The sequence below is a fragment of the Nomascus leucogenys genome, chromosome 1a (assembly GCF_006542625.1).
Source record: "Nomascus leucogenys isolate Asia chromosome 1a, Asia_NLE_v1, whole genome shotgun sequence".
Lineage (NCBI taxonomy): Eukaryota > Metazoa > Chordata > Mammalia > Primates > Hylobatidae > Nomascus > Nomascus leucogenys.
In genome coordinates, this window is record NC_044381.1 from 5960283 (window position 1) to 5974704 (window position 14422).

The 14422-nt window shown below is 38.0% G+C and overlaps 1 protein-coding gene across 1 annotated transcript; it reads left to right on the plus strand.

The window, feature by feature from the left end:
- Nucleotides 1–11498: 11498 nt before the first annotated feature.
- Nucleotides 11499–14074, plus strand: INSL4 (insulin like 4). Its single transcript, XM_003273889.4, has 2 exons — nt 11499–11810; nt 13747–14074. The coding sequence occupies exons 1-2, from the start codon at nt 11615–11617 to the stop codon at nt 13968–13970; spliced, it is 420 nt and encodes a 139-aa protein (XP_003273937.2). The 5' UTR covers nt 11499–11614; the 3' UTR covers nt 13971–14074.
- The last annotated feature ends 348 nt before the right edge of the window (nt 14075–14422 follow it).

Below are 14422 nucleotides of genomic sequence, written 5' to 3' on the forward strand. Positions count from 1 at the left end.
CCTTTTCACCTGGCAGCCAGGGTGATCGGGTAGGGAGAATGGAGAAACTCAGAGGAGGTGATACTATCCTAAGACCCCACAGAAGGAAAGGTGTTCTGCACTGTTTTGATATTTCATTATATTAAGGAAATGCTGTCCTTTTCAACTATAAAACCCGTTATAATTTTCTGACTCTACTTGGCATTAATATTTTTTTTCACAAATACCTCTCCCAACTTTTTACTTTTGAGTCAGGGTCTCACTCTCTCACCTAGATTTGAGTGCAGTGGCATGATCATTCCTCACTACAGCCCCAAACTCTGGGCTCGAGCAATCCTCCTGCCTCAGCTTCCCAAGTAGCTGGGACTACAAGCATGTGCCACCACACCCAGCTAGTTAAAAATTTTTTTTTGTTGAGATGGGGTCTTGCTATGTTGCCCAGGCTGGGCTAGTCTCAAGCTCCTGGCCTCAAATGATCCTTCCACCTAGGACTCCCAAAGTGTTGGGATTACAGGAATGAGCCACTGTGCGTGGCTACCACTTTTTTAACCTTACAGAATTCCTGTGATCCTCCATCCACAAAAATATGGAAGCCTTAAATATTTTGGTTGAATTCATTCCTAATTTGCTACAAGGTATGAATGCAACATTTTCTGACAGAGAGTCATTACTGAAGGACCTACAACATTCAAGGAACTTGCTATCACTTCTTCTTCCTTTTGGTTTAATTTCCTGTACAGTAAATTGTGTCTGAAAAATTAAGAATAAATTATATGATAGATAATGGCAATTATTTATTTGTTATGTAATCTTTCTTTGCAATCTCTATTATACCTTTGCTGATGTCCAAGTCCGTCACCATGGGTTATTAGAACCATGCAAAATCAGACTTAGTGTTTGCATTTTCATTTGTCCATAAGAAACAAGTCTTCCCAAAACTTTGTGTCAACAGTTAATCCTTTTTGCTAAAGAAGTTGTTCTATCTTTTTATTAATGATATGAAGATATCAATAGTTTTTAAATCAAATTTACTTTAAATTAATCATAAAGTTTTTTTAAATTACATTAACAAATATAATAACTTTATCCCCAACTCCAGGTGCATAAAGACAACAAAACTGTTTTATGTACTTTGTCAATTTAAATCATGTGAAAATAAAACCTCAAACTTTGCAATTTTCTGCTTGAGTCACAGTGGACGTACTTTGTATTATGGACATTTTATTTGGAAACAACCAGAATATTTCCCAAATCTATTTTATTTGGAGTCTTGTACCCAAATAAATTTGATTGTTGTTCAAAATAGTGACCTTTTATGCTTCTAAGAGATACAAGTCTGTATTGTTATATCAGAAAATCATTAGTCTTAAGAGACTGTTTCTGTGTGTAACAGTCATAAATTAATAAGTGTATTCTCTGATGTGTAAGAAATAGCCTACTTCTTGTTAATAAATGAAAGAAATTGAACTCTTCCACTGGGTGAAAAATTAATCCACAGACTTTTTTTAATGTTTTCTCTATTGAGTTGTGTCATGAACCCTGAGTCTTAGTACCAACGCATCCAATATCTCAGGGCCCACCGTGTTCAGTAGCTCCTGCCTCAACACGCTCAGTGCTAATCTGAATGGACCCCTCTGTCAGTGATTTTCTCTCTGCATGGGTGCAAGAAAACTTTATCCAAAGTTGCTGTCTATATCCTGGGGTCCTACACATCTCCAACTCAAAGGTCTTCAACTCTCCATGGCTCTACCACTGAGCAGTGTACAGCAGAAACCAGGACTTGAACTAGATATAGATAAGAAATATTAATCTCTTTATCTGTATAATCTCTCACCTCCTTTCTTTGTCTTATATCTTGTGAGAGACCATTGCACAACATTCGGCTGAACAAGAATTTACAAATCATGGTAACTGTACCTTTAAGATTCCTTTTGACTTCCCTGTGATAGTTCACACACTTGTCCTACTGGTTGGTGCATATGTCAAGGTTGTAAGTTTTCCAATTCTTGATGGATGTATAGGCAACAAAAGCAATTAAAATACTCTCAATATATTGCAACAGGGTCTTTGGGCTGTGGATTGGATTGGTTTCTCAACTTTGCAGCACACTAGATAAAACAGGGGGTCTTTCAAAATATTGATGCGCACCTCTGATACCAAGATATACTGATTTGATTGTTTCAAACAGGCAACATAGGCACTGGGAGTTTTATTAAAAACTTCCCCAGGAAATGAAATGTGCAGTAGGAATGGAAAATGACTGAGCAAGATTAGTGCCTAGTTTGAGTAGGAGAAGATAGACCATTGGCTGAGCTAAAGTCATGCTATTGAGGAAGGAGAGTTCAGATTAAAGAGGATAGCGTTATTATTCTTTCTGTGAACAAATGTGAACCTGAAAGAGCCAATCTTTCAAGATGTATCCTAAGTGGCTAATTGAGCCTAAATTTTAAAAGAGCTAAGCAGACATTTTCTGAATAGAGGTCCCACACATATGGCAACTTCTTTAAAAAACTGCACTTTTTAAACTTCGAAAGACTATCAGACCTCATCTCAACCAACAAATTTGAGTTCAGCTACCTCAACCAATAGGGACTCAGCTGTATCAACCAATCAGAACTCAACTATTTTGACTAATTAGAAGTAAGCACATTTGAATCCTTCGTTTGCATAAACACATTTGATTGGAAATCTCAATGGGAACTTTTGCTATAAAACCCCAACCCTCTCTTTGTTCTCTGGAATCACCTTTCATTTTTACACAGGAGGCTGAGTCTTCCCAGTATGCAATTTATTTATTAGAATAAAGTATCTTTTCTCCAAATTCCTTTGCCAGACAACTTTTGCGTACATTTCTTATAATTCTGAATTCAAAACCCAGTGAGTTATTTAACAAATGGTGTTACATCCATATTATGAATAGTTGTCAGCAACAAGAAGCAACTAAGTATTAATACACCAAACAACTAAGGAGAATCACCACAGTTGTAGGCTGAGTGAAAATAGCCAGTCCTAAAAGGTTACATTCTGTATGATTGCATTATAAAACATCTTGAAAAGACATAATTATAGAACGGGAGAACCATTTTACTATGGGTTAAGGCCAGTGGGGTAAAAAGTGGGAGGGAGGAGTGTGCGATTATGAGAACTTTTGTGGTATTGGAATCATTCTATGTTTTGATAATATCACGTCAATATTCTGGTTCTGATATTGTAGTATAGTTTTTCAAGATGTTACCATTGATGAAAAGTGGATACAGTGTAGACAGAATATCTCTCCACTATTTCAGATCCTCACATGTGTGATGCGACATTATCTCAAAATTTAAAAATTAATTTCCAAAATTCATCAAAGTCGTATGTGTCATAGGTATTGGGTGTGGGATGGTTGATGTTGGCAACACATAAAAAAGTAGCTATTCTAGAAAATATAAGGAAGTAGGAATGAATCTGATTAAAACATGTAAAAGATAAGGAGATTCACTCAAGAATATATAATAGAAGTGCTACTAAAGTATGCCTAAAACTACCATGAGAAACTGATACATAAGCTTAATTTATTTTGTATATATAAATGCACAGTTACTATGACTCTAAATGAGGACAAAAAAACAAAGAACAAGGAATAATGTTTGCTTCAACCACTTGTATTTTGCATAGTGGTGGAAGACTTAGCCAGACAAATCAGGTGAGAAAAAAAGGCATGAAAATTGAAAAGGAAGAAATACATATTCTCTCTTTGCGGATGATATAATTATATATGTTGAAAAACTGAAAGATCTAAAAACAGCCATTAGAGCTAATGAACAATTTCCATTAAATGACAGGATACAAATTCAACATGCAAACATTGGTTTCCAATGAACATAAAAAATGAAATTATGAAAAAAACTCCATCTTCAATAGCATCAAAAACAATAAAATATTTTGTCATATATTTAGAAAAATATTGCTGAATGATATTAAATAAAACATAAATGTTGGGAACAGGCCTCCCAAAATCTGACCATAAACTGGCCCCAAAACTGGCCATAAACAAAATCTCTGCAGCACTGTAACACGTTCATGATGGCCATAACGCCCACACTGGAAGGTTGTAGGTTTACTGGACTGAGGGCAAGGAACACCTGGCCCACCCAGGGTGGAAAACTGCTTAAAGGTGTTCTTAAACCACAAACAATAGCATGAGCGATCTGTGCCTTAAGGACATGCTCCTGCTGCAGATAGCTAGCCCAACCCATCCCTTTATTTCGGCGCATCCCTTTGTTTCCCATAAGGGATACTTTTAGTTAATCTAAAATCTATAGAAACAATGCTAATGACCGGCTTGCAGTAAATCTCTGTTCAGGGCTCTCAGCTCTGAAGGCTGTGAGACCCCTGATTTCCCACTTCACACTTCTGTATTTCTGTGTGTGTGTCTTTAATTCCTCTAGTGCCGCTGGGTTAGCGTCTCCCCGACTGAGCTGGTCTTGGCACGTAAACAAATGGAAGCACCTATCTTATTCATAGGTTTCCTGGATTAGTAGACTTAACATTGTTAAGATGTCAGTACTACCCAAAAGGGGTCCACAGGTTTGCTATTATCTCTATTTAAATCGCAAAGGTAGTTTCTTTTCTTTTCTTTTTCTTCTTTTCTTTTCCTTTGCAGAAATAGAAAAAAAAACTTCTTAATATTCATATGCAATCTCAAGAATTCCCAAATAACCAAAACTGTCTTCTAAAAAGAACAAAATTGGAGACTCATACTTTCTGACTTTAAAACTTTCTAAAAAGCTACAGTCATCAAAAGATTGTGGTGTTGATATAAGAAGACTCATATGGACCAATGGAATTGAACAGAGAGAACAGAAACAGATCTCTGGTATTTTGTTAAGTGACATTTGACAAAAGTACCAAGGCAATTTCCATGGGGAAAGAACAGTCTTTTCAACAAGTGATGCTGGAAAAACTGGATAGCCACATGAAAAAGAAGAACTTGTATCATCACCTCACACCACATAGAATATTTAACCCAAAATATATGAAACACAAAATATAAGAAATAAACATAATGTTTCAGAAAAATCCTAGGGGAAATTTTCTTGACATTGGAAATTGTCAAGAAAAAATTTGTCAAGAAAAAATTGGAAATTGTCAAGAAAAAATTTTTCTTGACATTGGATTTTGTAAACATTTTGCAGATATCACACCAAAATAACCCCATAAATATTCAACTTCACTGAAAACTTTTGTGCATAAAAGAACACTAATGGAGTGAAATAAAAACACAAAATTGGAGGAAATGATAGCAAATCATGTGCTAGATAAGGATTAAATATCCAGAAAACATAAAATCGAAAACGATTTTTAGAAAGCATTTTTGCATAATATGTAGAGACACCTAGGAATTCATTTTTAAATAATCAATTACATTGTAGAACAGAATTACATATGGACTATTCTCTGAATTTTGTCAACCCATAAAAATACCTTCAAAACATCCCTTTTTAGAAGCCTCTCCCAGATACTATGTCTTGGTGAAAACGCATCTAAATCACTGACTCTGACATTCCTGTAGCCCTAGACAGTTATTATTAGAAGAGTTACACATGCTCAGTGTTTGATAAATGATGAGTGGGCCATCTTCAAGTTTATGAGGACCGTAGATAATTTTTTATTGGGAACAAAAATTATTTATTTATTTATTTCAAGTAAGCCCTTCAGCTTATATGAGTAAAGCAGATCTGGTATGAATAAACTTCCTTCTTAAAGAAAACAGACTTATAAACAAGCAGTCCTATTTAGATATAAAATTTTTCTATACTTCGAGAGTCACCTGATGAGCCCATTGCCCCACAACTTTGCTGACTTGTTTAAAACTTTAAAATGCGATGAGGTAGCCACCATCTCTGTGGTTCCATATCAACTGTTCCAGCCTGCTGGCTGTGAAGAGTGCAGATGGCCCAGAGGAGTAGCTGTCCCCACCCCCACCACCCCATGGTGCAGTGCAACTAACTTTCCAGATCATGGCCAGACTGCTTCTATAACTGGGTCCTGACCCACTCCTCCTCACTGGGCAGGTCTTTGGTTCTGTGGACAGAGATTTGATCTCTCCCTAGAAGGGAGCTCCTGGAGTGAGGGGCAGCCCCCATTTCTATGGTTCCATAAACTCAGTCATTCCAGCCTGAGCTGTTCAACCCTGCCAGCTGTGAAGAATACAGGTGGTCCAGATGAAGAAGCCACCCCAACCCCACAATACACCTGCTCTACCAAGAAACAGCCACACAGCTTCATTAGAAGGGTTCCTGATTCTGTCCCTCATGTCTGGGTGAGATCTCCCATTGAGGGTCGCCAGCCATCTCCTGCAGGTGCATATATGCCAACAGCAGGTCAGTGCCCACCTAGAATGGAGGTGCCAGAGGGGAGAGTTGGCTGCCATCTTTGCTGTTTCACTGCCTTCACTGGTGATACCTCCGGATGTGGGAGAGCCAGGAGACTGGGGTCTGAAGTGGACCCCTAGAAAACCAAAGCAGCCCTACAGTAGAATGGCTTGACTGTTAAAACAGAGAACAACAAGAACAACATTAACAGAAATGATCCCACAAAAACCCCTTTCAAAGGTAAGCAACCTTAATGATCTAAGGTAGTTAAGCCCACAAAGATGAGAAAGAATCAATGCAAAAATACTGAAAAGTCAAAAAGGCAGAGTGCCTCTTCTCCTTCAAATGACTGCAACACTTCTGCAGCAAGGGCACAGAACTGGGTTGAGGCTGAGATGACTGAATTGACAGAAGTAGGCTTCAGAAGGTGGGTAATAATGAACTTCACTGAATTAAAGAAGAATGTTGTAACCGAATGCAAAGAAGCTAAGAATCAAGATAAAACAATACAGGAGCTGATAGCCAGAAAAGCGAATTTAGAGAGGAATATAACTGACCTGATGGAGCTGAAAAATGCAACATGAGAAACTCACAATTCAATCATAAGTAACAATAGCAGAACAAACCAAGCAGAGGAAAGACTCTCAGAGCTGGAAGACCAACTTTCTGAAATAAAACAGGCAGACAAGAATAGAGGAAAAAAGAATTTTTTTTTAAATAACAAAATATCCAAGAACTATGGGATTATGTAAAGAGACCAAACCTATGAATGACGGGGGTACCTGAAAGAGACAAGAAGAATGAAACCAAGTTGGAAAACATACTTTAGGATATCATTCAAGAGAACTTCCCCAACCTAGCAAGACAGGCCAACATTCAAATTCAGGAAATGCAGACAACCCAGTAAGATATGCCATGAGAAGATCAACCTTAAGACACATAATCCTCAGATTCTCTAAGGTCAAAATGAAAGAAAAAATGTTAAGGGCAGCTAGACATAAAGGCCTGGTCACCTACAAAGGAAAACCCATCAGAGTAACAGCGAACCTTTCAGCAGAAACCCTGCAAAAGAGAAGAGATTGGGGGCCAATATTCAACATACTTAAAGAAAAGAAATTCCAACCCAGAATTTTATATGGAGAAAACAACAATAACAACATTACCAGCCACTACAAAACACATTGAAGTACACAGACCAGTGACACTATGAAGCAACTACACAAATAAGTCTGCAAAATAACCAGCTAGCATCAGGACAAGATCAAATTCACACATAACAATACTAACCTTAAATGTAGGTAGGCTAAATGCCCTAATTAAAAGATACAGAATGGCATACTGGATAAAAAGCAAACACCCATTGCTATGCTGTCTTCAAAAGACTCATCTCCATGCAAAGACACAATAAGCTCAAAATAAAGGGATGGAGGAAAATTTACCAAGCAAATCTATAACAGAAAAAAGCAAGGGTTTCAATCCTAGTTTCTGACCAAACAGACTTTAAACCAACAAAGATCAAAATAGAAGAACAAGGGCATTACATAACAGTAAAGCGTTCAATTCAAAAAGAAGAGCTAACTATCCTGAATATATATGCACCCAACACAGAGCACCCAGATTCATAAAGCAAGTTCTTAGAGATGTACAATGAGACTTAGACTCCCACACAATAATAGTAGGAGACTTTAACACCCCTCTGTCAGTATTAGACAGATCATCGAGACAAAATTAACGAAGTTATTCAGGACCTGAACTCAGCTCTGGATCAAGTGGACCTGATAGATATGTACAGAACCCTCCACCCCAAAACATTCTCATAGACACACAACACTTACTCTAAAGTTGATCACGTAATTGGAAGTAAAATATTCCTCAGCAAATGGATAAAGTCATAAGTCTCTCAGACCACGGCACAATCAAATTAAAACTCAAGATTAAGAAACTCACTCAAAAGCACACAACCACATGGAAATTGAACCACCTGCTCCTGAATGACTCTTGAGTAAATAATAAAATTGAGGCAGAAATCAAGTTCTTTGAAACTAATGAGAACAGAGACAACATACAAGAATCTCTGGGATGCAGCTAAAGCAGTCTTAACAGAGAAATTTGTAGCAATAAATGGAAACATCAAAAAACTAGAAAGATCCCAAGTTAACAACCTTACATCTCAACTAAAAGAACTAGAGAACCAAGAGCAAACAAATCCCAAAGCTAGCAGAGGAACAGAACAACCAAGATCAGAGTCAAATTGAAAGAGATAGAGACATGAAAAACCCTTAAAAAAATCAAAAAATTCGGGAGCTGGTTTCCTGAAAAAAAAAATTAATGAAATAGATATATTGCTAGCTAGACTAATAAAGAAGAAAAGAGAGAAGAATCAAATAAACACAATCAGAAATGATAAGGGATATCACTACTGACCTCAAAGAAATACAAACAACCATCAGAGAATACTATAAACACCTCTATGCACATAAACTAGAACATCTAGAAGAAATGGATAATTTCCTGGACACATACACCCTCCCAAAAGTAAACCAGGAAGACACTGAATCCCTGAATAGACCAAAAATGTGTTCAGTAATAAATACTCTACCAACTGAATAAAGCCCAGAACCAGAAGAATTCACAGCTGAAGTCTACCAGAGGTGCAAAGAAGAGCTGGTACCATTTCTACTGAAACTATTCCAAAAAAATTGGGGAGGAGGGACTCCTCCATAACTCATTCTATGAGGCCAGAATCATCCTGATACCAAAACCTGGCAAAGATACAACAACAACAAAAAGAAAACTTCAGGCCATATCCTTGATGCACATTGATGCAAAAATCCTCAATAAAATACTGGTAAACCAAATCTAGCAGCCCATCAACAAGCTTATCCACCATGATCAAGTTGGCTTCGTCCCTGGGATGCAAGGTTGGTTCAACATAAACAAATCAATAGATGTGATTTATCACATAAACATAACTAAAGACAAAAACCACATGATTATCTCAAGACATGCAGAAAAGGTCTTTGATAAAATTCAACATCCCTTCATGTTAAAAACTCTCAGTAAACTGGGTATTGAAGGAAAATACCTCAAAATAATAAGAGCCATTTATGACAAACCCACAGCCAATATCACACAGAATGGGCAAAAGCTGGAAGCATTCCCCTTGAAAACCAGCACAAGACAAGGATACCCTCTCTCACCACTCCTATTCAACATAGTATTTGAAGTCCTGGCCAGGGCGATTAAGCAACAGGAAGAAATGAAGGGTATTCAAATAGGAAGAAAGGAAGTCAAATTATCTTTGTTTGCAGATGACATGGTTCTATACCTAGAAAACCCCGTAGTCTCAACCCCATAGCTTCTTAAGCTGATGAGCAACTTTAGCAAAGTCTTAGGATATAAAACTAATATTTATATTACAACCCAAAATTCCGTGTTTGTGACCCGGGTGCGAGGACAGGCTTTGTTGGCCTCATGTACCACTAATTACAATATATCTAATTTAAATATTACTAGTGTCATGGTATTAAGGAGACAATCTGAGGCATTCCTACCAGTCAATTTGACACACTATTGGCAAGGTTCCTCTTCCTTTGCCACCTTAGAATGTGCGCTATCCCAGGTCAGACCCAAAAGATTCATAGGCACACTTATAGCCTTTATAATCTCAGCCATAGTCATCCTAGCAACTGCTAGTGTGGCTATGAATCAGTGCGAACAGCTGCTTTTGTAGATAATTTGGCCGGAAATGTGTCTAATGAACTTCTCTTACAGCAGGGTATAGATCAAGAGATTCTTGCACGTCTGCAAGCCCTCAAGGCTGCCTTGGAATATGCAGGGGGAGCGACAAGATGCCCTAGCATTCTGATAGCAATTAAACTGTGACTGGGAGCATAAACATATCTGTGTCACTTTTTTACCTTGGAATCAATCAATATATAGTTGGGATGAGGTGAAACAACACCTCTGGGGAACCTTTCATGACAATTTAACAGCAGACGTAAAGCAACTTAAAACTAAAATTTTAGAATCCCTTCACATGATAGATCTACACACAACAGACAGCCATATGGAAGGGTGTGCAAGATCATTTCTCCTGGTTATACCCCCGATGCTGGGGGTCACTCTTTGACTGGAAAGGAATGTTACTAATTATACTCATGATTGTCTTATGTTATTTGCTAATTCTAGGACGCAAAGCCGGAATAAGAGCAACGACCACCTTGCCTGACAAACCTGTTGCTGCACACATCTGTACTCTTCAGTCAACAGAACCCGATGCAAAGAACAGAAAGGGGGGAGATGTGAGAGTTCAGTCAGGCCGATGGGAAAGTTTTTTAAGATAGTTATAAGAAAAAGATGCAAACCTTTTTGAAACGCCGGAGGGGTTTGTATAAGCTCCAGTAATAGATCAGGCTGAAGGTAGCCTAATCCTTACCTTGAGTTAATAGCTTAAGGCACAGATACAAACGAATGTAGTTTATCTAGTTTGTTTACTCTTGTGGTCCCAAGACTAATCTTTGATCAACCGCGGGTGCATAATTGCTCTCTACTCGGGAGGTTGGCAATGTCAATTACCCTCTAGTGGTATTTACTCAAGACCTTTGTCATTTAATCTATACTGAAAAAATGTGAGCTTTGCTGGCTGATTGGGGCCATGGCTGCAACTCTTTACAGCACCCTCCTTGGTGTCTGTAGGTGGCCCAGACCCTCAGCTGGACTGACAGGCAAACTATCTGTGTCAGTGTATGTTATTCATCTGTCATTGGGTCAGGCTCTGTGGGACAGATCCCCGCAATTAAAAGCTTATATGCCAAATGTTAACTAAGATAATCTCTAGCCAATGAGCTTACAGGTCAGTTCTATTTTTATTTCATCTAAGCAAAGTACATTAAAAATTACCATTATTTTAGTAAGCATAAAAATAGTAATACAGGAGGAAAGTTAAGAAAAAGAAGTAGAAAAACCAAATTCAAAACAAGCAAAGTGCAGCAGCACATTGGGAGCAAAGAGGGTTATGAGAGTGTGGGTAGGGCAAGTAGGGAGACTAAATAAGAACCGAGGGAGAAAGTTCCTTGTAGGTGGGTGGGAAAGGGGTGGAACTGACACCATTGACGCAAAAGCTGAGTAATAGCCCTAAGGAAATAAAAGCCTGGTGAAGGCATGCAGAAAGCAGTCTGGAGGCCAGAAGGCACACACTAGCACAGTCTGGTAGGCTACAGCAGCAAGTCTCTAAAGAAAGGCTGAGAACACCCAGAACAGGAGAGTCCAGGTCCAGGATGGCCAGCCTGTTCTGGTCCTATCTGCCAGCAATCTGGCTGCTACTGAGCCAACTCCTTAGAGAAAGCCTAGCAGCAGAGCTGAGGGGATGTGGTCCCCGATTTGGAAAACACTTGCTGTCATATTGCCCCATGCCTGAGAAGACATTCACCACCACCCCAGGAGGATGGCTGCTGGAATCTGGACGACCCACAGGTAAGAGCCCTGGACTACCAAACAATCAGAATGAGGCCTGAAAAAACAGGCTCCAGATCTCATTGACTGCCTGTAGTCAACTCAGACTCTACCGTGGCTAGTGCCTAAAAGTTTGTGGTTTTTCATTGTAATGTGCTTTTATTAAAAGGGTCTCACCAGAAATCTCATGGGAAGTTGGGGGTAGAGGGGAAGCTGCAGGAAAAAACAGAAGAACAGCCTCACCTTGGAGGCTCTTGGTGCCTTTCCCACCTGGCAGCCAGAGATACAGGGTGGAGAAAACAGGGAATCCTCAGAGAAGGTGACTATTCTCAAACACCAGCAGGAGGTGAGCTGTACTCCCAGACCCCCAGGAAAGCTGGGCAGGCCAGAAAACAGGTGTGATTGCAATGGGATGCCTGGGCCAGGCATCTTCAATTAAGAAGAAAGGGGACAAACAGTGAGGTGGTGAGCTGATTATCATTTCTGTTTGTTCACCTATTGGCCTGGGGGCAGCACACTGAGACCTCTGTTAGGTTCCTGGAATGTGAGATAAAGGGGGCTTAGATTTAATAACTCTCCTCCTTTGTCATTAAGTTGGGCAATGGTCTATGTCACCAAAAACGTCCTCTTACAAAAAAGTTTTTTTAATGCACACCAACAGAGCACCTTGCCTCCTATTTCTTTGAATCTACTTTTGTAGTGTGTTGAGAGAGATGAGATGAAGAGAAAGAAAGTTGCCTGGATGCCTAGAGGGGAAATTGAAGGGGACCAGAGATAAGGGAAGTTTAGTGTTAAGACCATCAGAGCTGATTTGATTAGTGCTTTCGACATTTGAGGATGCAAAGCATTTTCTTTAAAAGCAAGATTTCAGAATTAAGGAAAGTTCAATACCAGGATAGTTTTCAAACTTTACTAAGTAACAGGGTATTCATAAAGATAAATTGCAAGCTAAGTCAAAACTAGCAGGGGCAGTTTCCAAAAGAGATACAGGCTACTATATTCTGTCTAATAGGTCATATTAAGTTCTGAAAAGCTAAGTTAAATTACTAAACCTTGTTTCACATTTAATACAAATGACGTAGGTTTTGAACCAGCAATGTGTGACTCCAGAACTGCTTCTTGTAAACCATATGCATACACTTCATTAAATCATTAAATGACTCTGTTTAAAGTTATCGTGCACAGTGAATGCACCTGGATTTTGTGTGATTTATATAATGATTTCAAAGCTATTTCCTTTTTTTACATTATTAGTCAGAGGTTGTTTCATTTTACTATAAAATAAGGGAAGAACACCACAAAGTCAAAACAGTTTCTAATGCAAACTGAGGAAGAGCATGCTGTACTATAATTTCTATTTAAATTTCACTTTTTTCTCAGTAAATAAGTGAAAATCCTCATTTAAATACTTTGACAAATATATATATAAATTTAACAAGAAAAATGGAAAGTATTCATGGATAACAAATGTTAACATTTGGTGTCGATACATATAGATGTATGTTGCTTCTCAGCCTTTTAGCTAAGATCCAGTGTTATAGATGCATAGATTTATGTGGATTAGATTTAAATATCTGAATCTTTCTATTAGAATAACTTGTGATTTTAAAAAAATTCCTTATTGCTATCCAGTACATAATGCATCGAAGTTATCAATCAAAACAGCGTCAAGGAGAGTCAAAAGTGGTATGGTATAGGCATTTAGAGGGTCATTAGAAGAGTGCATAGAGGGGACAGGATGAGGAGTTAGCATATCCTTAATATTGTAGTATCTTAAAGTGCCCTACTCTAAGTAAGCTAAGTTGTTGAAATGTTAGGGTACTTGCTGATTCTCTTTGGTGTTTAATTACATTGAGGCAATGGGTACATTGTAGTCTAGGCAAATTGTATAATTTTTCTGACCCTCTTTCACATGAACGTTTTTCCTCACCTTTCATTCCTCTCTTTTACTTCACAGAAATGGTGTCAACCTCCAACAACAAAGATGGACAAACCTTAGGTATGACATCAGAATTCATTCCTAATTTGTCACCAGAGCTGAAGAAACCACTGTCTGAAGGGCAGCCATCATTGAAGAAAATAATACTTTCCCGAAAAAAGAGAAGTGGACGTCACAGATTTGATCCATTCTGTTGTGAAGTAATTTGTGACGATGGAACTTCAGTTAAATTATGTACATAGTAGAGTAATCATGGATTGGACATCTCATCCATTCTCATATGTATTCTCAATGACAAATTCACTGATGCCCAATTAAATGATTGCTGTTTATTAGAACATGAGAATCATTATTAGTATTCACGTTTCACTTGCTCTGTACTAATATAGTCTCTCCAAATGGAGGAAGTTAGATAGATGGAATAAGTTCTAGTAGTTGATAGTACAATGGGGAAATTATACTTAACAATAATTCACTGTATATTCCAAAATAGCTAGAAGAGAATTGTAATGATTCCAACACAAAAAAGATGAATGTTAGTTTGGATGGATATCCCAATTACCCTGATTTGATCATTACACATTATATACATGTATCAAAATATCACATGTACTACAAAAATGTGTACAACTGTAATATGTGAATTACAAACTTAACTGGAAATAAAATTTTAAAGTTTTACACACATAGGCAC

Excerpts from the sequence above, each read along its gene's own strand:
- INSL4 (XM_003273889.4), top strand. The coding sequence starts at position 11,615 with ATGGCCAGCCTGTTCTGGTCCTATCTGCCAGCAATCTGGCTGCTACTG. Across the intron at positions 11,811-13,746 it reads GGAATCTGGACGACCCACAG|AAATGGTGTCAACCTCCAAC; the intron begins GTAAGAGCCCTG and ends TTTACTTCACAG.